This window comes from Lethenteron reissneri, chromosome 62 (genome assembly GCF_015708825.2).
Source record: "Lethenteron reissneri isolate LAM-NWPU_2019-01 chromosome 62, ASM1570882v1, whole genome shotgun sequence".
In the NCBI taxonomy this organism is placed as follows: domain Eukaryota; kingdom Metazoa; phylum Chordata; class Hyperoartia; order Petromyzontiformes; family Petromyzontidae; genus Lethenteron; species Lethenteron reissneri.
In genome coordinates, this window is record NC_083840.1 from 5441477 (window position 1) to 5467357 (window position 25881).

Here is a 25881-nt window from a genome sequence, read left to right on the forward strand (position 1 = left end):
CGCAGCGCGCTAACCACTACACTACCGCTCCCCCCACACACGCGCGCGCGTCCATAGGAAGACATAAACGCGCTTGCTGCAGACACAACTTTCAGGCTGCGTACGGCAGTAAACGACTGAAATAATAAAGCAACGCTGCGCGAAGAACGCCTTAGACCTGCAACACATTTGTTTGGCACTTTACTCGCGGAGGGTTGGGTGGGGGGGTGTGTGACGTCAGCAGGCACACTGCGTGACGCTTCCGCATGCGCGGGTGACATGACAGATGTGACGTCACAGCTCACTTGCCGTGCAAAATATATGCATTATTGCGCCCCCCCCCCCCCCCCCCCCATTTTTCTTTTCAAAAGTCTATTTGTGCATGGTGTACAGTCTGGAAAGTACCCACATGGCAAATTTCAAGTTTGTTGCATGTCGGGAAGTATGCTAAACATTTCGAACAGACACACATATTCACAAATTTCCCTTTTATATATAGATTGATGATTTATAGCGTGCAACTTCGCTCAAGGCGCAGTGCAAGGGCAGAGCAGTCAGCGACCGTAACAGAGGCGGCACACGTGGTGGCTCACGAAAGGTGCGATATGGGAGGAACGCGACGGAGTGGAGGGGGCGAGGAAGGGGATTGGGCACTGGAGGAAGAGTTGAGGTTTGGAGAGAGGCACGGAAGGTAGGTTAAGGAGAGCGACTGCTTAATGTACAGGGTAAGTCGATTCCAGTGGTCGGGTGTACACAATGTACCAGATACTCGTCGTACAGGGTCGTGGCGATATAGGGGAGGCCCATAACCCAATGTTGCAATGTCACTGATGTGCATCACAGCACCGTTATCTTTTCACCATGCCACCACTCCACGCACTACACAGTGTTGTACACACAAAGACCCTTCATTTCACCCGATAGATTACAGTAGCAAGTTCTGTGCAGTGAGAGCCTGCACCTCCGATTTGCACGGTTGGCTGCGTACGATGAAAAGTTCAATATACATGCATACGTCCCATGTAGCATGCACAGGCTGTCGGAGAAAGTGCTGTCAGCTACCACACAAAGACAAAGAACCCCCTTAAAGCAGTTACCGAGTGCCACCGATGAAGGCTGGCACAGCACACGGGGGGGGGGGAGTGGGAGGTAGGTGGCCAGTACCACCATGCCCTGCCGCCTTTATCTCCCCAGTGCTGATGTTTACTACACACTGCACAGGGTACTCATTTAAGGATGAGTTGACCTATGGGAGGCCCCAGAGCAGTTGAAATATTCACCACTGTTATTGATCATAATGCAGTGCGCTAAGCGCCACTGCTTCCCATAAGCACACAGAGACATATACAGTATATACCCAAAGACAGAATACAAAGATCTCCCTGTGTAGAAAACTCAGGCTGTTGGGACAAGTGCTTTCAGCCAGCACACAAACACATACACAGTAGACTCTCGATTATCCACATGCGGTTTATCCGATTTGCGGATTAACCGTGCATCCGAGATTTTGACGTAAATTAATAACTCATGGACTTTCCCTTCAGCCCACATTAATAATAATATAAAAACAGTTATACATTGTTATTCTTGGACATGTGTACTGCAAGTCACGTGCTTAAACTGAACAAATACAGACGACCCCTGCACCTACGGACCTAATCGGTTCATGGACGACCGGTCGCAAGTCGAGAGCCGTCGTGAGTCGAATCCATATCCCGCACAAAACGCAATGTTATACATTGGGGTTCCATTCCTGGAAACCCGTTATATGCTGTAACAATACCCAAAATTGACCGCGAAAATAAATGAAAATAACCCTAAAAAACATTGTAACAACATCACTTTTACAAACATTTAAGTAAAAACAAACACATTTCAAACTTCGTAAGTACTTTTCTGCATGTGCACCAAATTTCCTCTTCTCAGACGTAGTAGCCAAAGGTTAAAATATTTCGAAATCTGAAGAAAATTTAAAAAGAGAGACGCCACTGTGGTCACTCTAGGCCAGGGGTGGGGAACGTCCAGCCCGCGGGCCATATATTGGTCTGCCTGCCCTGCCAAGGCAACCGCAGGAGGGACTCGAAATTCAATAAATCTAGGAGCAATCCTGGAAAAGCAGCTGCGAGTAGCAACATCATCAATACCAGCTAACATCACACGCCTCACCAAAGCAGTTCCAGCCATCACATTAGGGATGAGTTAATTAAATGTTTGACCAAATATAACAGTCTAATTTTTAAGTTGATAATTTTGTATTGCCTGCGAATGATGTTATAAATATCCAAATGGCCCTTGGCAGAAAAGAGCTTCCCCACCCCTGCTCTAGGCGCAGCTGCAGACTTACGGGCTACACTGTGCATACACATACGGCGGAAGAGCAAAGCAGCGTCATCAGGCGACGAGTCTGCGCATGACATGCGCGCTATACACTACACTACTTATACACGACACGAGGAGTCCACGCATAACGTGCACAGGCTCGTTGCCAATCGACTCGGCGTCGTCGCAGTCGTTAGGCGGGCGTCGATACGAGTTTTGGTTGTTACTGTGGGGGTCTCACTGACTATAACAAAGGCTGGGTGGGGTGCGGGGTCGCAAGTCGAGCCGTCATGAGTCGGGGGTCACCTGTAGGCAGAGGTCGCAACCGGGTACCCGATACCCGTACCCTACCCGATACCCGGCTACCCGTACCTGGCCGGGTATGGGTACCCGTTTGCGACCCTGGTGCGGCCGGGTACGGGTAGGCCGTGAGTCACCGGTGAGTAACAATTTGTCACTCATTTCGGGTAGGGTACGGGTAGCGTACGGGTACCTGTACCTGGCCGGGTACGGGTACCCGTTTGCGACCCTGGTGCGGCCGGGTACAGGTACGGGTAAAGAATCAAAACCCTCTGCCTGTAGGCGCTCCGGTTAATCCGAAATCCACGCGATTGCCTCTACGGTACAGTCGTTGCATATGTCTACGACAGCGGGCAGGGCTTGATTGATGTTGATTGGCTGTGGCTCTGCTGTCCACTCAGTGGGCCGAGTATTCTGCTTTGCGGGAGCAGAAAAGTGTTTTCGCTTGAGCACGTGCATCGATCGGTCGATTCTTTACTACAAATTTTAGTTTTGTTCGTAAAAAAACTAAATTTTATTAGCTTCAACATAATTTATACCACTATATTAGTGGGTTTTGGCATAGAGATCCGCGGAAAAAAGTTATATTGTTGGATTATCCGCGATTTTGAATTCTCGTGGCCGTCCTCCCCGTCATTAGCATGGATAATCGAGAGTCTGCTGTACATACAAAGACAAAGACCCTCCACGCACGCGCACGCACACACGCACGCACACGCACGCGCTTGGTCAGCGTCCGTGCACGATGTGAGCATAGATGGTGCTGTCCTGCTGGACTTGAGGCTGATGCTGGGCCGGTCTCTGACCGCGATGCAGGGCTGTCCGGTCCAACTCGGCGTAAGTGATTTCTGTCTCCACGGTCTGCGCACTCACGCACACACACACAAAGACAAAGTTACCCCGTGTAGCCTGAATAGACTTTTGTGGCAAGTGATTTTAACCAGCAAACATAAAGCCAAAGTTAACCCGTATAGCCTTAACAGACGTTTGCAGAAAATGCTGTTAACCAGCAAACAAAAAGACGAAGCTACCCCGTATAGGCTTAATAGACTTTTGGGGCAAGTGTTGTTAACCAGAAAACGAAAAGTTACCTTGCATGGCCTTAACTGCAGTACCGGGAAATGGAATCGAACTGGCGACGCTATATCGCATGGGCTCTATCTTGAGTTATCGCCACAGAATCAAAATATTGCTGGTAGGAACCTCCTGGTTACACCAGCCCACAGGGGATTATTGTGTCCGTCGTGCAGGGAGGGGCTGGGTGGAGAGGGAGGGGCTGGATGGGGAGGGGAGGGTGGGGAGGGGCTGGGTGGGGAGGGTGGGGCTGTGTGGGGAGGGGAGGGTGGGGAGGGGCTGGGTAGGGAGGGTGGGGAGGGGCTGGGTGGGGAGGGTGGGAAGGGGCTGGGTGGGGAGGGTGTGGCTGGGTGGGGGGTGGGAGGGGTGGGGCTGGTCACTCCGTGGTGCCCTTATAAAACTCAATGTTTAACCTACTCACGCCGGCTTGTGCCCGCCCTCACAGTCGGCCATATTTGGGGAATACACCACGCCGCCGTTGACCCTGCAGGCCATTGACCGAGCAACCCAACGTTCCTACCAGCTCCCTCCGCAGGAATGTGTTTATTAAAGCTCTTTTTTCACAGATGTCCAGTAGGGACACAGGGTCAGAAAGTTACAACAATACAAAAAAACACGATAGGAGTGCAGAGTAAAAATACACTTTTTATTTTACCAGGTAAGGCCCACTGAGCTATTCACTTCTTTTTCAGAAGCGACCTGGCCACAAATGATAGCTCAACGAAGTGACTCATCATCATCACGTGGAAATGTATCGCATCAGCCAAATACAACTAAACCCGTGACGTTGATTCTAAATGTGGAGGGAAAAACTGGAGGGCCCGGAGAAAAATCCACGCGACTACGGGGACAAAGAGACACGCAAACTCCCAATATAATAAAGCAGGAGTCAGGGTCGCAATCCAACCCACGACCTCCTGCATACCAGGCGAGGTAGTCAACATCTCCTAGCCACCGCTGCGGAGTTGGCAAATGTGCTCACATGGTGATGAAAGGCGTCGCTACGAATCTATCGTTACTTATTTGTTTGTGAGCGACTCGCTCACCTTTTCTCTAATGTGCACCCCTGTCGCTTTATTCATATAGTTCGTTAAAACCTGCCGACCCCCCCCCCCCCCCCCATCCTTACTGGACACCTGCGAACGACATAAAGAGCTTCGCAGCTCATCGGATTTCCTCTCCTTGCGGTCTAAACCATGTAAAGGATTCTCGCTTCCGATGCTCTGCAGTTGCGTGCCGAGCAGGGTGCGCGACTGGACCCGTAGCTTCGGGGTGAGAGGCTCTTCTCTGCCACGACCCACCAGCTTCTTGGCGCAAGAGGCCGCGGGCGTCACGACGTCATAACAGTGAGCGCTAAGCGATGCCGCTGCCAGCGGCTTGTTCTGAAAGACAAGACGGCAGCGGGAGGGGGGGGGGGAAGCACGTGGGGGGGAAGCACGTGGGGGGGGGGGAGCACGTGGGGGGGGGGGTAAGCACGTGGGGGGGGGGGAGCACGTGGGGGGGGGGGAAGGACACGGGGGGGGGGGTGAGGCGGGGGGGCAAGGAGAAAAGCAACAGATAAAGCATTTGGCAGAAGCAGGGACGTTTCAAAGCAACGTTTACACTTTGTGCGAAGGGTTAATAGGCTCGGTAAGGGCGCAGCCCTGCAGTCGCTTGCTCACGCCACCGGCCGGCAGATGGGGCTTTCGCTAGGCAGCAGCGGTGAGCTGTAGGGAGCCCTCTCCGAGGGAAATTTTGGCCTACTCTTCCACTCCTTGGCCAGACCGTCTTGGAAGAAGTGCCGGGTTACGCCACACGCATGCTGTGCCCCCACCCCACACGACCTGCCGATCGGCCGACCGCGGTGAGGTCACTCATCATGTTGGGTGGGCAAAGACGGTGACCGATTTGAGAAAGTTTCACCCCCTCCCTCCCCTTGTTTTTTCAGCTGCTGCACCGGGGAGGTCAAATCGAACCGGCGACCTCTGGATTGCAAGTCGAGTGCATTTGTGCGTGCGATTCGTTGTGGGAGGCGGTGGTGGAGCGGTTAGCGCTATGCTGCGCTACGACCACGGTGACCAAGTTCGATTTCTGCTCAAGGCCAACACCGGTGACGATTATCTGGAGCAGTCCTGGGCCTCCCCTAGAACTACTCAGCCTCAAATTAGTACTTGGTGTGATGTGTAAACATCGCCACTGGGGAGACAAAGGCAGCTGGGTGCTGGCCACCCATCTCCTTGTGTGTCATGCCAGCCTTCATAGGTGCTCACTAACAACACTTGCCCCTACAGTCTGTTCGGGCTAAATGGGGGATCTTTGTCTTTGTAATTCATATGGAGGAAGCTCGTGAAGGGCGCTACTGGGCAGTTGGAGGCAGTCTTCCTCCAACAACAACGGAGGGCGGAGGAGCGACGCTCACAACAACGAGTGGAGCACCGTGCGGCTAAAATGCAGCGATTTGGTTCCGTAGGGGGGGTACAGCTGGTGCATCTACCAGTCATCACGGTCAGCTAACCCATGGCATCTGGGTCGGTCCCTTGACTTTCTGCCAGCAGCGAGCCTTCGCAATTCACGTGGCCTCAAAGTGCACCTAGCCTGGCACAAACATTGTGGTGACGTCACTGTCATTTAGTGGCGAATGGTGGTTATTAGTATTGATTCATATGTTCGAATCAAAACAATTATTAGAAGCACTTTGTCAATCCACTTCTGGATGAAGGCCACCTTCTCCCTCGCTGTTTTCGGCACGCTTGGCTGTTTGACTGGACTTCACCTCGCTGGTCTAAACTTAAACAGTTTATTTTTTTTATTTTACCCACTGAGCTATTAGCTTCTTTATCAAAGCGACTTGGCTATCGCAAATAATAGCTCAACTAAGTGGCGTATCATCGTGTGGAAATTTATAGTAGCAGCCAAATACTCTCAATGCGTGACGTCGATTCTAAATGAGGAGGGGAAAAAACGGAGGACCCGGAGATAAAAATCCACGCGACCACGGGAAGAGAGAGAGACACGCAAACTCCAAATATACAGCAGCAGGCGTCAGGGTTCGGGATCGAACCCACGACCTCCTGTAGACCTGGCAAGGTAGTTAACATCTCCTAGCCACCGTGATGATGATGAGAGAGCGAGAGACACGCAAACTCCAAATATACAGCAGGCGTCAGGGTTGGGACCGAACCCACGACCTCCTGTATACCAGGCGAGGTAGTTAACATCTCCTAGCCACCGTGAGATCTAGCCCACGACCTCCTGTGTACCAGGCGAGGTAGTTAACATCTCCTAGCCAACGTTGGATCGAGCCCACGACCTCCTGTAGACCAGGCGAGGTAGTTAACATCTTGCCTCCCCCCATGGCGCTTCGGTGAAGGGGTTAGGAAACGCGGAGGACCGGTTTGGATACCAGTCGCCACGACAACATTAGCCGTGTTCGGAAATCGACCTGACGCTTCCATGCTCCCCACCTTCACCAACCCCACACTGTTCAACGTGGCGAAGTAAGGACAAACAGACCTCACCCCACCCCCTCAACGAACCACACAGCACAGGGCGGGGAGGGGGCCCCCTCATCCAGCAGTGGATTGGCAACAGAGGCGTCACGCGTGCCTGCGCACGACCGTGCCCATACGCTGGGTTGCGTTCGGCTCAAGCGGAATCTCCCGCGATGGCTCAGCGAGAAAAACTCACCTCCGTGTTTCGCGATAATTGGACGTCGCCCAGCCTGCAGGCGAAAACAAAGAGGGGGTGGGCACACAATATGCAGGAAAGAAGCGTGCATGTTAGCGTCCAGTCGAGTGAAGGCCCTCAAATGTATTTGAACGAGTTAGGCGGTACATCGGCAATGCACGGTATATAAAATAATCATTAATAAAAAAGATGAGAATACATTGGAAATAATATATAATCTAATAAATATAACGAGATTTCGTGCAATATTAATTTCTTTTCCCATGCCTCGCAACCCCCGGTCACGGAATCTTGCGGGGTTGTTGGTGGTGCGCGCCGAAATCGGTTCCCGCGACGCCGTAGCCGGTCGGAAGACGGAATCGTTCATAACGAGCGGCTCCAACACGCGAAGCTTTGCACACGGCCTGTTGCTGCATAGCAACCCCCGCCACGATGGCCATTGACTGGCTCAGTGTTCCCAAGGGGGGAAAATTTGTTCACGTGCCCTACACTTGGTCGGGACGGTTCCTCGATTCAACGGGACCCCAAATAAACGGTCAATGTTGACCTCTCTTTTTTTTTTACACGCTTTAATTTAACTCACTCTGTCTGTTGTTGTTGTTGTTGTCGTTGTTGTTGTCGTTGTTGTATCCTCAAATCTTGTAACTCAATTTGAACCCACTTCCCAATGTGGTATCGACTGCAAACTTGGTATACTTATATCATACTGATGACAATACTATATTCTATCATAAAAAATACATATTTTTAAACATTCGTTTTCATATGTTATGTTTCGGCTTGGGTATAATTGTCCACGGTCAACTGACGTTGGCTGTAATTGACAACGGTCCCTTACGTTGTGGCAAGCTTCGGGGCCACTTCCTGGAGTCGTGGAGTTCTTCCATTACTAGTAGATTTCATAAAAATGTCTTAAATTGTTTTTGAATATTACTTATTTTAACTAGTCTCAGTAGACCGAATTGCGTCAAACTTGGCGACAGGAGTCAAAAGACCGATTTTAAATTTGTTTTTACTGTTTTATGAGGAGCGGGTGTGTAATGCTGCACAACGTGTGCCCCCAATGCGTCCACTTCTATTGACATCACGGTTTGCTCAACCCAGGCCCCCAAGAGAGGCCAAGCATTCGTGCTCACCCATTCGCGCTCTTCCTCATCCTCTTCTTCATGATGACACAGACCCCGACGGCGATGCCCATGACGATGATCAGCACTCCAAGTCCGACCCCTATCCAAACGAGAGATCCTGGTCCACCGTTTACTCTGGAACCTGTGCCTGCAGTGGGGAAAAGAGGCACCACGGTTGGCTAGGTAGACGTCAACTAACCTCGCCTGGAATACAGGAGGTTGTGGGCTCGATCCCGGCCCTGACGCCTGTTGTTATATTTGGAGTTAGCATGTCTCTCTCTCCCCGTGGTAGCGTGGATTTTTTCTCCGGGACCTCCGGTTTTTCCCTCCACATTTAGAAACGTGCATTCAGATTATTTAGATTGTTTTACTGCTATAAATTTCAACATGAAATCCTGATGATACTTTACCTGTATATTTGGAGTTTGCGTGTCTCTCTCTCTCCGTGGTCATATGGATTTTTTTCTCAGGGTCCTCCGGTTTATCCCTCCACATTGAGAATCAGCATCTAGCGTTGATATGATTTGGCTGCTATAAATTTCCACATGACGATGATGAGCTACTTCGTTGAGCTATTATTCGTGGCCAGGACGCTTCTGACATAGAGCTGTGTAGCTAAGTGGGGCCTTACACGTGGTAAAATAAACAAGTACGTTTGTAATAGTGAGTTACCTACATAATGGTAAGTATCAGACTTCATCGCGACTCCACTTGAAGAGATCGGGCTTGAGGATGGGAGTCTTGATTGCGATTCCGGTGCCGAAGCACACTCAGATACAAGCAGGAGATTGACAACGTGGAGTTCCCAATTAAATCGAATCCAAATTTTAATCATTCAATCGCTGGATGTCCGCGACTCGCCAAGTGAACGAGTTCCCAGTGACATCATGGGACCTCCTTTGCCAGTACCAAAATATGAGAATAGGTTTTCCCCTTTTTTCTGGCAACAAAACAGGTGTTAAAATGTTAAAACGCCAAACTGAAACCTTTTTACAAGGAATCATGTCTGTATTAACCACCATGGTTGTGGTCAGAATGCAAAAAAAAACATACTCTGATAATTTATGCTTTGTCTTTTAAACTGATTGGTCCACACCAGAGACAGCTTTCTTTTGAGCCTCGTCTCAAACGGTGTTAGACCAGTTACCTGGCATGGTGGTTGGCACGGTGGTGGGCTGAGCGGGCGCATAGGTGATGTTGACGTCGATGTCGCCAAAGTCCGTGCCCACGTCGTTTACAGCAATGCACCGGTACATCCCGGAGTTACTCACAGCACGATCTAGAGTCAGCGTGCTGTGGTCAGAGCCATTCATATGTGTACCATTCCTGCAAAACACAACAGAAGCGATAACATCAGAAACACCTTTTTTGTAAAAATTCTGCTCAATCCCCCCCCCCCCCTCCTCCACGCCCACACAGGTTTACCCCATATGAATGTTTTAACGTATTTTATATATGTTACGTATGTTATGTATGTACTTGTATGTTACGTATGTTATGTATGCATTATGTTGTACGTATGTTATGTATGTTGTTACGTATGTTAGTATGTATGTTACATGTTATGTATGTTGTTATGTATGTTCTTCTTGGTTCTTTCGGACGCTGTCTTTCCGACAGACATGTTCTTCACCTGAGGACGGCTGCTTGCGTTGTGGCCGTAACGTCGTGAGAATTGTATTATATTATGTTTTATTTTTATTATTTTATTATTTCCCTTCTACGTGACTTTACCGAAAAAACCAAGAAGATGAATCCCTGCAGTAACGAAAGCTTTAAATCGAAAGTTATGTATGTTGTCACGTATGTTATGTATGTTGTCACGTATGTTATGTATGTTGTCACGTATGTTATGTATACATGTTGAACTTCTTTCCCACCGTACGTAGCCAATCGAAGGTGCGAAGAAGGTCAACAAACTCCGGCGTCGCGGCGTGAGATGAAGAAGCCGTTCGCAAATCTCACGGAGCAGTTTCAGCACCCCCCCCCCCACCCCCATCGCGTGAGAGAACGATCCGCGGAAGTGGACGTCGGAGAGCTACCTCCAAGATTCCTTCGAACGACCTCTGGGCGCTCACGCAGTCAGGGGCGCAGCACTTCCCCCAGCCGCCGTGCCACTTGGGATGCAACGTTCGTAGCACGTGACGGTGGAACAGACACATTATTTTGATTCTCAGGAGCTGGAATTTATCCAAAATAAATTTCACAAGCAATATCATTTTAATAATAAAATTTTTGGGTTTCATTGCGTAGGTGTGAATGTGTCGTTAAACGTGCCACCACCACCTGACACAGCCAATTTAGTAAGGGTTTGTCACGTGATCAAAACGTGGCAATTAATTACGAAAATTAAAACTTTTTATTTTACCAGGTAAGGCCCCACTGAGCTTATGTTGCTCTTTTTCACGAGCAACCCGGCTATCAAAAATGATAGCCTGACTAAGTGGCTTATCATCATCATCACCACGTGGAAATTTATAGCAGCCAAATGACTTTAAACACGTGATGTTGATTCTAAACGTGGAAGTAAAAACCGGAGGACTCGGAGAGAAATCCACGCGACCACGGGAAACGAGAGAACACACAAACTCCAAGTACACAGCAGGCGTCAAGAGTTGGGATCAAACCCAGACCTTCTGTATACCAGGCGAGGTAGTTAACATCTCCAAGCCACTGTATCAGATCGCATCGTGAGAAACGACATGGTGGCAACCTTACCGACACACCAGAACCCTCACCTCATCCACGAGTACTTGGCGCTGGGATTGGCGTCGGCAAGACAGGTGAGAGTGACCTTGGTGCTTCCCTCTTGCATGGGGCCAGTGACTCCACTGATCGTCGTCACCTTCGGCTTGTCTGCGAATGGTAGAATACGCAAAACTGCCCTCGTCACCGCCGCCACCACTACTACTCCTGTCGTGTTTCCGTGTTGTGTTTGTTGTTGTTTGTTGGTGTAAACGTTCATAAAGTTACATGCCAATTTCTCACATTAACATTACTAGCCCCGGCCACTTCTTTATGACCCTTGAGCTACACCCATTTCAAACCTTTTAAAACAGTCTGCCTCAGCAGCAGACCATGCTTTCCCACCTGATGATGGACGCTTGTTGTGCACCCGAAACGTCGTGATTTATTTTTATTTTATACCTACGTGACTTTACCAAAAGAACCAAAGAGATTCCTGCAGTCACGAAAGCTTCAAATCAAGCTCATATCGTATTTTATACTTGAATACCACAGGTGCTTTCACCGCACAAAACTTTTCGCCTGTCTGCTTCTGAAACAAAAGTCAATACCTCAGTGGGCTTCGCCTGGTAGGATGCGGATGGTTCAGTTGTACTTGTATGTGTTTGTGTTTGGATGAATTGTTTAACTTTCTTGTACTTTGAAATACTCTACTGTTTTTGTACTGTTTGTTGTTGTAACGTTGCAACCCCATGCCCTTAACTGGACATCTGTGAAAAGTAGCTTTATAGCTCATCGGATTCCTCCAGGGTAAATAAATACTCTGATTTGGCGACATGGTCCAAATTAGAACAAACATGTTACATTCGTCTATGGGACCCTTTAACATTAAGTATATCTGACCCTTTAACATTACATTTATGGGACCCTTTAACATTAAGTATATCTGACGCTTTAACATTACGTTTATCTGACCCTTTAACATTAAGTATATCTGACCCTTTAACATTACTGCATCTGTGTATGGTACACCAGCTGCACAGTGGCTCAGAGGAAAGCGCTCCAGAGGGTCATCAACACAGCCCAAAAGATCGCCGGCTGCCATCTCCCCACACTGGAAGAACTACACAGTTCACGTTGCATCAAAAACGCACAGAACATTATAAAGGACTCTTCTCACCCTGGACACTCACTGTTTGAGCTGTTGCCATCAGGCAGACGATTCAGATCAGTCAAAACAAGGACAAACAGATTCAAACAGAGCTTTTATCCTACAGCGATCACCACACTCAATAATGCTAATTAATTATTAAGTAATAGTGTTTACAATTGACTGTGAAATAGAGATGTGCAATGACAAAATGTAACCTTATGTGGGTATGTGGGTATACTTGGGCTGTTTTTATATATAGTATAAATTGATTATCTTTCATTTAATTTTATTTGTATTTTCTTGTTTTATTTAATTTAAATTTATGAATGATGCCCTGACTGGTGAGCATTTTAAATTTCGTTGTACTGGTGACAATGACAATAAACGATCTATCTATCTATCTATTACATTTATGGGACCCTTTAACATTAAGTATATCTGACCCTTTAACATTAAGCATATCTGACCCTTTAACATTAAGTCTATCTGACCCTTTAACATTAAGTATATCTGACCCTTTAACATTAAGCATATCTGACTCTTTAACATTAAGCATATCTGACCCTTTAACATTACGTATATCTGACCCTTTAACATTAAGTATATCTGACCCTTTAACATTAAGTCTATCTGACCCTTTAACATTAAGTCTATCTGACCCTTTAACATTAAGTATATCTGACCCTTTAACATTAAGTCTATCTGACCCTTTAACATTAAGTCTATCTGACCCTTTAACATTAAGCATATCTGACCCTTTAACATTACGTATATCTGACCCTTTAACATTAAGTCTATCTGACCCTTTAACATTAAGTCTATCTGACCCTTTAACATTAAGTCTATGAGAGACACGCACACAGCAACATCGACCCCCACCCCCCCCCCATTGTGAAACTACCGCAGACTATGTCTGTGAAACATCGCGCCGTCCTACGTGATTGCCCTGAACATCATAAACGGTGTGAACACCAACGACTTGCTACATTCCTTTAGTTATTATAATTTACTGCATGTCCGTGCAGTGCCGACGGAGCTGCATTGGCAACCGGTTGTTGACAACGAATACATGATTTAAAGGTCGCACTCATTGCACACACAAAGTGTTCGCCATAAATTAACCACAATACCTCGCCGATCTCGTCAAGGAGCATAAACCATCATCATCACGTGAACTTCAGTGGTCATCCTCGCAGCAGCAGCAAGGTCTTTCGGCTAAGCCATCGAACAAAGACGGTGGTCACTGCGTCGTGCGCTTTCAGATGCGCTTCTGCGGCCGTCTGGAACGCTCTTCCTTCCTATACTAGGAAGCCACTGTAAGCCGTGTACTTTAAAATCTAGATTTCAAACTAATTTCTTTATAAACAGCTATTTTGTGTTTAGTTTGTTGTCCTGCCCCCCCACCCCGCACCTTCGATTAGCATGGTTGACTTCGTACGTTCGTACGGTGCACGAAAAAAGTTCAATATACATAGATTTAAGTGGAGCTTTAAAAACGGACCAATTGTCGGGGCTGGTAAAGCACTTGGTACATTTTAAGCGTGAAACGATATCATCGCCCAGTACTGGCAGACTAACTTCTCATTTGTAGGCCAGCACTGCATACACCTTGTGCCACATAGGGACAGCTGCCACTGGGGGTCCCCAGCAGTGTTCAAACGCAGGGATTAAGTTTGGGTACCCCCCCCCCCCCACCTTTTCCAAGTCATCTGGTTTGTGTGGAAGAGTAGGCCAAGTTTCTCTCGAGTGGGTGGGAGGTCCTTCTGTCAGCAGTGGTGTGAGCAAGCAATTGCAGGGCTGTGCCTTCACCCCGTATTATCTGTATGCAGTGGTACATCGTCTTGTGCTTACCAATACTCTGTAAAAACTATAAACGAAACTATTTTTATTTTACCAGGTAAGGCCCACTGAGCTACATCGCTCTTTTTCGGAATCAACCTACGAACCTAGCTATCACAAATTATAGCTCAACGAAATTGCGTATCATCGCATGGAAATGTATAGCAGCCAAATAACTTAAACGCATGGTGATGGTGATTCTAAATATGGAGGGGACAAGTCGGAGGACCCGGAGCAAAAGTCCACGTGACCATGGGGGGGGGGGGGGGGGAGAAAGAGAGACGCACAAACTCCAAATATACAGCAGGCATCAGGGGTCGGGATCTAACCCAAGAACCTCCTGTATACCAGGCGAGGTAGTTAACATCTCCTAGGCACCACGGAATGGTGGGAAACACCACTCACAGTGCACATTGAGAGCGACGATCTTCTCGATCTGATTGACGTTCCCGGACTGCGTCACGACGCACGCGAGCGACGCTTTGTTCATCTCCTTCGTCGGCTCCAACCGCAGCTCCCGCGTCACGCTGATGGAGCTATTTTTGTGATCGATGATGGTGCCCGCGTCATCCTTCAGGGCTTCAAAGACAAAGTGGCTTCCCGAGACGTTCTTCAGAGTCCAGGCTATCTTCGCCGCGGGGTTCCCGTTGGCCGCTACGCACGTCGCCGCCAGCTGAGATGCCCCGCGACCAGACACCAGGGGAGCCGGGCCCAACACCAACGTCACCTCTGGTGTCACTGAAACAATGGCGACGCAAACCGGCGGAGGTCGTGAGCACAGTGTCTGGGTTTGTTGTCGTCGTCATCATCATCGTCATCGTTGTCAGAGACCCAATGCCTCTGTGTCGAGGCCTTAAATGGAGAGAGGGGGGGGGGCAGAGAGAGAGAGGTGGGTCTGCTGGGGCCGCTGCTGGAGCAGAGAAATTAGCATGTCAATGAATCCACCCTGAAGCGACCGTGGGAACGAAGATCGAATGTCCCTATGAGAGCCTGGCAAATTAATAATATAAAAATGTAATAATATTAACGTGTTTAAGCAAACAGATTGTCCACCGCCGGCTGCATTAAATAATTAAGTTGTGTACTGAAGCCAGTCGAACAGATTAGGGGCCGTCCATAAATGACGTCACGCGATTTTGGACGATTTTTGACCCCCCCCCCCCCCCTTCGTCACACGGCGTCACAAAAAGTCAGACCCCCCTCCCCTCAAATATGACGTCACAAAGCTCTGCCCCCCCACCTAAAATAAAGCATGCTTAAAATCGCTTTAAACTATTGTCATGGTAGTGCGTATTTAATGTGTCGCTGCACTCTGATGTTGTAGGAGAAAACATTTATTAAAAAGTCTATTTAATTAAGTAGAACATGTTTTCTATATTTATATAAAGTTGCGCATTTTGATGTGACGTCACATTTCTCAAACACCCCCCCCCCTCGTTACAAATGTCTGACCCCCCCCCCTCGGTGCGTGACGTCATTTATGGCCGGCACCGTACGTACTAAATGGATGGCCCCTTACCCTATTTTCAGGAGGGTGTTGCCACGGTGGCGAGATGTTAACTACCTCACCTGCCATACAGGGGGTGGTCTGGCCCACCCCTACTGGACGGTGGTGAAAGAAGAGCTTTATAGCTCATCGGATTCCTCCTCCTGTGGCCTCAGTCAAAGATTCTGAACAACGACATGAACCACTTTATTTTCTCGTTAACCTCGTAAATGAAGCTAACCACTTCGTTACCGATTGAACTCACCGACCACGATGAGGTTGATCTTCACCTCCTTAGTCCCTTTTGTTGTTGTCGTGAATGTGCAGATGTAGGAGCCGCTGTCCGAGGCGCGCAGCGCGCGGATTGAGATGGTGGCATTGTTGTTTCCGTGGCCAAGGAAAGTCAGGCGCCCTTTTAACTTATCATTTATTTCACTTTGATCATTCTGGCGACTTGCTATGTACACAGGCTCCTGAGTTGTTTCCTTTACCCATCCTATCTGGATGACGGTCTCGCTTCCCGTGTAGACGCAGCGCAGCTTCACGTCTCCTCCGCTCCCACCAGACGCTTCACTGTCGTGTTCGATCTCCGATGTAACACTCTGGGCACCTGCACAGGCAAAGAGACAAAGACATACACTCATACACATATACATACACACATATACACATACATACACACATATACACAGACATAAACACATACATACACACATATACACATACACAGACATACACAGACATACACACATATACACAGACATATACACACATATACACAAAGACATACACACATATACACATATATACACACATATACACACACATACACACAGACATATATACACACATATACACAAAGACATACACACATAGACATACACAAACACAAAGACATACACATAAAGACATATACGTACACAGACATACACACAAATATATACACACAAAGATCCCCCGTGTAGCCTACACAAGGTATTGAGACAAGTGATTTTAGCCAGCATACAAAGACATACACATACAGACACACATAGCCAAAGATTCCCCGCATAGCCTTAACATGCTGTTGGGGCAAGTGCTGTTAGCGAGCAGCACCTATGAAGGCCGGCACGGCACACGAGGGGGTGGGTGGCCAGCACCACGCCCGGCCGCCTTTATCTCCCTAGTGACGATGTTTACACATCGCACCAGGTACTCATTTTAGGCTGAGTCGACCTAGGGGAGGCCCAGGACCGGTTCAGATAATCGTCACCGGTGTTGGTCGTGACCGGGAATCAAACTCGGGTAGCCAGGTTCGTAGCGCAGCATGCTAACCACTACAAAACATAAACACATCCACATACAAAGACAAAGATCCCCCGTGTAGCCTACACAGGGTTTGGGACAAGTGCTTTCAGCCAGCATACAAAGACATATACGTGCATACACACAAAGACAGAAACACACATACACACACAAAGACAAAGATCCCCCGTGTAGCCTACACAGGATATTGGGACAAGTGCTTTCAGTCAGCACACAGCCACCGCCATTCACCACGAAGTGGCGGTGACGTCACCATGGCACCTGTGCCAGGCCAGGTGCAACGTTGAGGCCATAACGTGAAGTGTCGAAAGTTCGCAGCTAGCAGAAGGTCACGGGACAGACCCAGCAGGTGCCACGCGTTGTCTGACTGAGATGGCTACTGGAAAAGTATCCAGACTCTTTATCAATTGGGATCACACACACGCAGCAACATCAGCATCATCGTCGTCCTCCTCTCCAGAAAAAAGCTTTGGCAGGACCCTCCTGAAAAAGAGTATTGAGACTCGGCAAGGCTTTGCTGGTAAACAAGCGGGATTATAATTTTAGAAAAATACTGTTAATGGAGAGATAGCCAGAGATTGAATCCCAGCGCTTGTCCTAAGATTTTCCGACACAGCCCTTTATGAGCCCCAAAACCAGACACACCCTAACCCAGTAATTGGAACTCAGAATCTCACCATTGCTGTTCTAGTATCTCTGACATGGTCACTAGGAACCCCTTGACAGAGAGAGGCACCCAAGTTAACTGTATATGTGTACATTCGCACAAGCTAAGACAGATATTATGGAGGTAAAGGTGCAGCCCTGCAATTACTTGCTAATGCCATCGAAAGTGAAAACAATTCTTTTGTACCAGTAAAGACCCACTGACCTCTGTAGCTCTTTTTCAGAAGCGACCTGGCAATCACAAATGATATCTCAACGAAGTGGCTCATCATCACGTGGAGATTTATAGCAGCTGAATTCTCTAAAATACGTGATTTGTATTCTAAATGTGGAGAGAAAAACCGGAGGACGTGGAGAAACATCCACACAATCACGGGAAGAGAGACTCCGCAAACTCCAGATATACAGTAGGCGTCAGGGTCGTGATCGAACCCACGACCTCCGGTATACCAGGCAAGGTAGTTAACATCTCCTAGCCACCGTGGCCCCATTGCGCTAACCATAACAGCATTGACGGCTCCCTTAATTTATCAGTGGAGATGATAAAATACTTAAATATTACTTAGAATTATTTTATATATTTTAAATGTGTAAATTTTTGTTAATATTTTATGTTGGTTATGCGATAAAGAATGTACGGCGTCTTTCAATGTTTTTGTATTGAGGTGCCTATAAATAAAATCCTCTACAGTGGATTTTTCTGTGGGCCCTCCGGATTTTCCCTCCACATTTAGAATCAACGTCACCATTGTGTTTGCCTGCCACTAAGAATGTCCACGTGATGATGATGATAAGCCCACTTCGTTGAGCTATCATTTGTGGTAGCCAGGCCGCTTATGAAAAAAAGTTATATAGTTCCGTGGAGGGTACGCGGTAGTAACATATAAATATATAATACAAAATTATACATTTACGAAAATGAGATTTTTTTCATATAAATTTTTTTATATATTTATATATTAAATACAGAGTGGCCCATCAGTCTGAAATCATAGGGGAAAATAACGAATTCGTATGTGTTTATTTTTATAGGCCCAAGATGTCTCTGTGTAAGGAAGAACGAGTCCAGATAATTCTACTCATAGGAAATCGGAGTCAGAGGACACATTGAGCACGTTCTGTGAATAAAGGCGTTATTATTGCCTTTTTGTGTTATTTTTGCTATGGTTCCAGACTTATGGGGTACCCTGTATATAAATGATTTAAGAATTTTTTTAATATATATTTATATATGAAATATTTAAAGTATATATAATTGTTTTTTATTTTATATATTTATATATCAAATATATAACTATATTTTTACACGAATTATTTTTCAATAAATATTTTTACTATCATTTTTTATTCTATATATTTATAACTAAAAAAACATGTTTTCACTAAATGTTTTTTTTATTTTCGTAAAAACATACATTTTGTATTCTATTTACTTCTATAGATATCAATAGACTCATAAAGAGTATATCCGTGATCAAACAGCGCTCTCAAGTGTTACAAATTGACGGTCTCAGCCCGCCGACCGATGACTGCGACGCAAAAACCAAACCCCTCCGTGCCGTCGAACGCCAACTTCACGTAAACTCCAATGAAAACTAATCTGGGTTTCGACTGCGTGATCAACAGCGACTTCTCGCGATGTCCCATCAATAGCGGCACGAGTTTGATCATCTTTTTTTATTGGAAGGGGGTTGGGAGGTGGAGCGGTGGGGGTAGAACAAACTGAACATCACACAGCAAAAACTCAACACAGTCATCGATCACAGTGCCCGTGTCTGTGGTTTTTAAAGAAAAACAATCTATATAACAGGGACTCCTCTACTTACGAACGAGTTAGGTTCCAGAGGTCTATTCGAAAGTCGATTCGTTTGTTTACTCTTGTTGATTACAAACATGTTGTATGGCATCTACACTAAACATGGGGGAATGGCTTTAAAAGTTGGAAAATCTCCTGTAGTCGTAGATGCGACTGGTTTTTCACATTCTGCAGATTGATATGCCACTGGTTCTTCACGTTCTGCAGATGTAGATGCCACTGGTTTTTCACATTCTGCAGATTGATATGCCACTATTTCTTCACGTTCTGCAGATGTAGATGCCACTGGTTCTTCACGTTCTGCAGATGTAGATGCCACTGGTTCTTCACGTTCTGCAGATGTAGATGCCACCACCGCCATCTATTGCACGTATGCTGAACTTACGACTCTCGGTCCGGACGGGCAACTGGGTTGTTTGTATCTCTAAAAGTTCGTTAGTCGAATGTTCGTAAGTAGAGAAGTCCCTGTAACAGACAACGTTTCAGGCATTGGGCTTCCTCCATAGCACGTACATGTGTGTTTTAGCTGCTCTTGTGAAACGCGGCAGCAGCATTACCACCGCCAAATAATGTATTAAACGTTTTGCACGCTGCTCCGGTCAGATTGAGCAAGCCATCATCTTTCGACATTTTCCGTCCCGAGGAAGAAAGATAAAAAAAAACTTCTGACTAACTTCAAAACCTGTCACTTTTTTATTGTCTTCAATGTATTAACAAATAAATGTAACCTTAGCATGCAGCAGTTAAGACATGGGCTAAATAAAGTAATCTCTGTCTGTGTACCCCTATCAGCCCTATTCTTGTCAACTGTGTACCCATTTTTTTAATTTAGATTGAAAACTCGTTTCTTTAGAACTGCTTTTTGTGTCCGAGTTGTCCTTGCCCCGCACCTCAGATTAGCGCAGTCGGCTACGTACGGTGCAAAAGAAGTTCAACATACATACATTAGCACTGTTGGCTATGTACGGTGCGAGAGAAGTTCAACATACATACATATTGGCCTTCTCTCTGCCAACTGTGTACCCCTACCAGCGTGTACGTCGCTCTATTTTTACAAGATTTAGTTTAATTAAAATATCGGGTTGACCAGCACGCGACGAACGCCGCTCTCACATGGCAGAGCGGCTGGGAAAACGCTGCCCTCTACTCATTTTGCGTGGCCCAGAGGTCACTTGAAGAACACGAGACGTCAGGAGGTAGCTCTACGATGTCCTCTCCCGTGCAACGTTCTTCTAACGACACGGCGCAGGCATCGTGGGCTGACCGTGTTCGGTGAGAAGATTTTTCTTCTCGTGGATTCTTGATCTTCTTCGTGTGAAGACGCGAATAATACTGGTGGTGGGGGGTAAAAATCGGCGGCGTTGGAAACGGCAGCAAACATTTTTCAATTAACCACCGCCCCACTCTCCTTCACCCCAACATCATCAAGAGCGACATGAGATGGCAAACAACTGGTGAACAGTTTCCATGGCATGGGCTAAAGGCTGTATTTGACCAGTGTGAGAAGAAATCCGTGTGAATGAGAGCGTGCAAAGCCACTGTGTGTGTGTGTGATGGGTGAGTGTGGAAAGCGGTAGTGTAGCAGATTAGCGCGCTGCGCTACGAACCTGGCGATCAAAGTTCGATTCCCGCTCACTGCCAACACCGGTGAAAATTATCTGGACCGGTCCTGGGACTCCCCTAGGTCGACTCAGCCTCAAATGAGTACCTGGCGAGGTATGTAAACATGGCAACTAGGAAGACAAAGGTGGCCGGGCGTGGTGTTGGCCACCCACGCCTTTGCGTGCAGTGGCGGCTTTCGTAGGTGCTACTCGCTAACAGCACTTGCCCCAACAGTCTGTTCAGGCTATACAGGGGATCTTTATCTTTGTGGGCATCATTCCAGGTTTTTGTGAAGGCAGGGAAGCGTAGACGCGGGTGCAGATGCCCACTGAGATGTATGGATCTTTTTCAGAAGAGATTTAGCTATCACAATTGATATCTCAACGAAGCGGTGAATCATCATCACCATCACCACGTGGAAATGTATAGCAGCAGCAAAATACACCCAAATATGTGATCATTCTAAATGTGGAGGGGGGGAAAGGCGGAGGAGCCGGAGAAAACCCACGCAACCACGGGGAGAGAAAGAGAGACACGCAAACTCCAAATATACAGCAGCAGGTGTCAGGGTCGGGATCGAACCCACGACCTCCTGTAGACCAGGCGAGGTAGTTAACATCTCCTAGCCACCGTGATGATGATGAAAGAGAGAGACACGCAAACTCCAAATATACAGCAGGCGTCAGGGTCGGGCTCGAACAGACGAACTTCTGCATACCAGGCGAGGTAGTTAACATCTCCTCGCCACCCTGGCGCCCCCCGATCAATGAGCTTGGTTTTTTTTTGTCTGCACAGCAAATTTTGTAGCCTTGCAGTAGCCTATAACACGTGGCAATCTTGGTCAACACCCATACAGACAGAATTCAATCCCAAGCGCAGCGATTCTATTCACCGTAATACATTCTCAGTCGAATCGGCCTCAAGGGGGTATCTGGTGCGTTGTGTAAATCGTCGCCACGAGGGAGACAAAGGCGGCCGGGCATGGTGCTGGCCACCCACCCCCTCGTGAGCCACACTGCCGAACTTCTTAGGTGCTGTTCGCTAACAGCACTTGCCCCAACAGTCTGTTACAGGCTATACGGGGGGATCTTTGTCTTCTGTTTTGTGCATTTGTTTGTTGAACTTCTATTGCGCCGTACGTAGCCAACCGTGCTAATCGGAGGGCACGGGTCAGGTGGTGGCCCAGACACCACGGTCCGAGGGACGGACCGTGGTGGATCATCATCTTCTGCTGCTGTCGACAGCAGCAGAAGATGATGACCGACATCGTGGCCAGACAGGGCGATGCGGAGTGCCCGTTACCGCGAGACAAAAATCACTTCCGCATTTCAACGGGAAAATGGAAGTTGCGTTTTTGTCAGGTGTCAAATGCCACGCGTTGACTATTTTCCTCCACCCACATCCTCGTGTGCCGTGCCGGCCTTCATAGGTGCTGCTCGCTAACAGCACTTGCCCCAACAGTCTGTTCAGGCTATATGGCAGATCCTTTATATTTTTGGTGTATACACACCGTGTGTGTATGTGAGACAAAGGCGGTCAGGCGTGGTCTTGGCCACCAAAACCCTCGTGTGTTTTAGGAGCCCTAATAGGTGCTCGCTAACAGCATTTGCCTGAGCAGTCTATTCAAGGATATACGGGGGATCTTTGTACATACAGGAGGAAGTCGTGGCGCAGCGGTTAGCACACTCACTACGGACCCAGCGGCCCGAGTTTGATTCCTCTTAATTGCCAACATTGGTGATGGGTGTCATGGTGGCGAGGATATGTTAACTACCTCACCTGGTATATAGGAGGTCGTGGGTTCGATCCCGACCCTGACGTCTGCTGCTGTATATTTGGAGTTTGCGTGTCTCTCTTCCCATGTTCCTGTGGATTTTTCTCCGGGTCCTCCGGTTTTTCTCTTCACATTTAGAATCGTTTAAAGTATGTGGCTGCTACCATACATTTACACGTGATGATGATACACCACTTCGTTGAGCTATCATTTGTGGCCTGGTCACTTTAAAAAAAAATAGCTATATAGCTCAGTGGGCCTTAGCTGGTAAAATAAAATATATCTGAACTGTTCCTGGGCCTCCCCTTGGCTGAATCGGCCTTTCAATAAGTACCTGGTCTGTAAACATCGCCACTGGGGAGACAAAGGCGGCCAGGCGTGGTGCTGGCCACCCACCCCCTCATAGATATGGACACAGCCTAATCAGTGAGCTCCTCTAGCAGGCAAGGCTGCGTTGGCTATGTCATGTAGCCCGCATTCCCAGCCACTGCATGGCCAAGCAGCCTCTGTTTGGCCAGATAGATGGGGGCTAAACGGACACGGCACGGGCTAGAGAAGAGATGGACTGATGCGGTACCGGAGGATGTGGAGCTGAGTGGACTTGCCAATGATTGGTTCCAGCGGTGTCAAGAGGTTCGCGAAGGACGCTGCTGGGCAGTTGGAGGCAGTCGCCCTCCAGCAACAACGGAGGTCAGAGGAGCGACGCTCACAACAACGAGCGGAGCGCCGGGCGGGATAAAATGCAGCGAGTTGGCACATTAGGGAGCACAGGTGGTGCATCTGCCAGTCATCTCAGTCAGTCAACCCATGGCACCTGCAGGGTTTGTCCCGTGACCTCTTTTCAGCAGCGAGGCTTTTCACAACTTCACGTGGCCTCAAGGTGCACCTGGCCTGGCACCAATAGAACCGTGGTGACAAAACAGCCAACTTTAGTGGCGAATGGCAGCCGCAGTTGTACGCGCGGGTCCGAATATTGGTGGAACATTTGTAAAGCTGTGAAGGAAGCGTAAGTGTACGCTTCTGCATTATATTTTTAAAACTTGGCTCAAACCGAGGGCAAAACAGTCAACGTGCGGCATTTTACACCGACAAAAAAAGACGCAAACTCGCATTTTCCCGTCGAAAATGTGGAAGTGATTTTTTTTCGTCTCGCGGTAGCGGGCACTCCACATTGCCCTCTCTGGCCACGATGTCGGTCATCATCAGCTGCTGTCGACAGCAACAGAAGTTGATGATCCACCACGGTCCGTCTGGGTCACCACCTGACCCCCGCGCATACGATTAGCACGGTGGGCTACGTACGGCGCGAAAGAAGTTCAACAAATATACGCACAAAACAAAAGACAAAGATCACCCCCCCGTATAGCCTTAACAGGCTGTAGGGGCAAGTGCTGTTAGCGAGCACCTATGAAGGCCGGCACGGCACGCGAGGGAATTGGGTGGCCAGCACCACGCCCGGCCGCCTTTGTCTCCCCCAGTGGCGATGATTACACACCGCACCAGGTACTCATTTCAGGCTGAGTCGACCTAGAGGAGGCCAGGACCGGTTCAGATAATCGTCACTGGTGTTGACCGTGAGTGGGAATCGAACCCGGGTGGCCGGGTTCGTAGCGCAGCGTAGCTGACCACTACACCACCGCTTCCCACTTACGGACAGACACACAAAGATGAAAAAGACAAAGATCCCCCGTATAGCCCTAATAGGCTGTAGGGGCAAGTGCTGTTAGCAAGCAGCACCTATGAATGCCAGAGCCAGAGCGGCACACGAGAGGGTGGGTGACCAGCACCACGCCCGACCGCCTTTGTCTCCCCAGTGGCGATGTTTACCACGCACCGCACCAGGTACTCATTTGTGGCTGAGTCGACCTAGGAGAGGCCCAGGGACCGGTTCAGATAATCGTCACCGGTGTTGGCCGTGAGCGGGAATGGAACCCGGGTTCGTAGCGCAGCATAGCGCTAACGGCTGCACCACCGCTCCCCACAACCGACTCAATCACTCACTCCCTCAACCACCTTACTCGGTCGACTCAGTCTCAGTCGAGCGCCTGATGCGACGTGCAAAACACCGCCACTCGGGGGAGACAAAGGCGGCCGGGCGTGGTGGTTCTGGCCACCACCCACACCCCTCGCTATGAACAACGCGGCTCGGCCCCAAACGGTCCGCTGACGGCTATAGAACCGGGCAAGGGGGGGGGGAGTGGACATTGTATCGTTGTTGATATTGCCTCGCAATCTGTGTGTGGGCGGGCGTGTGAAACGCGACTCAGATGTTGCGCTTCCCCTCCCCCGCTCCGCCGATGACACACAGGACACACATGTGGGGCAGTTCACTTCCTCAAACGAAGGACGAGATTGTGAAAAACACAAGAGGGAAAAAATCCTCCTGCAAACCTCCTCTTCCTCCTGAATACCGTACTGCACTGTACGCCGCACTTTTGTCTTGTCCCAGGGTTTGTCACAATGCGAGTTACATCAATGCCGGTGGCTAGGAGATGTTAGCTACCTCGCCTGGTCTACAGGAGGTCGTGGGTTCGATCCCGACCCTGACGCCTGCTGCTGTACATTTGGAGTTTGCGTGTCTCTCATCATCATCACGGTGGCTAGGAGATGTTAACTACCTCGCCTGGTATACAGGAGGGCGTGGGTTCGATCCCGACCCTGGCGCCTACTGTACATTTGGAGATTGCGTGTCTCTCTTTCATCATCATCACGGTGGCTAGGAGATGTTAACTCCCTCGCCTGGTCTGCAGGAGGCCGTGGGTTCGATCCCGACCCTGACGCCTGCTGTACATTTGGAGTTTGCGTGTCTCTCTCTCTCTCATCATTATCATCATCACGGTGGCTATGAGATGTTAACTCCCTCGCCTGGTCTACAGGAGGTCGTGGGTTCGATCCCGACCCTGACGCCTGCTGTATATTTGGAGTTTGCGTGTCTCTCTCTCTCTCTCATCATCATCACGGTGGCTAGGAGATGTTAACTCCCTCGCCTGGTCTACAGGAGGTCGTGGGTTCGATCCCAACCCTGACGCCTGCTGCTGTATATTTGGAGTTTGCGTGTCTCTCTCTCTCTCATCATCATCACGGTGGCTA

The 25881-nt window shown here is 48.4% G+C and overlaps 1 protein-coding gene across 2 annotated transcripts in view; it reads right to left on the reverse strand.

Moving 5' to 3' along the window:
* Positions 1–314: 314 nt before the first annotated feature.
* The window catches only part of LOC133358503 (nectin-1-like), a 32755-nt gene continuing 7188 nt past the window's right edge, over positions 315–25881 (reverse strand). Inside the window, exons 2-9 of one of the 2 annotated variants that reach the window (XM_061576857.1) lie at positions 15894–16238; positions 14548–14880; positions 11204–11321; positions 9613–9791; positions 8475–8613; positions 7339–7372; positions 4974–5054; positions 315–3459 (exon numbers count right to left, since the gene is read on the reverse strand). In XM_061576857.1, coding sequence (XP_061432841.1) covers positions 3328–3459; positions 4974–5054; positions 7339–7372; positions 8475–8613; positions 9613–9791; positions 11204–11321; positions 14548–14880; positions 15894–16238 — 1361 coding nt within the window. In that variant the 3' untranslated portion in view covers positions 315–3327. The remainder of the gene's footprint in view (positions 3460–4973; positions 5055–7338; positions 7373–8474; positions 8614–9612; positions 9792–11203; positions 11322–14547; positions 14881–15893; positions 16239–25881) is intronic. The other variant, XM_061576858.1, reaches the window with a different exon arrangement.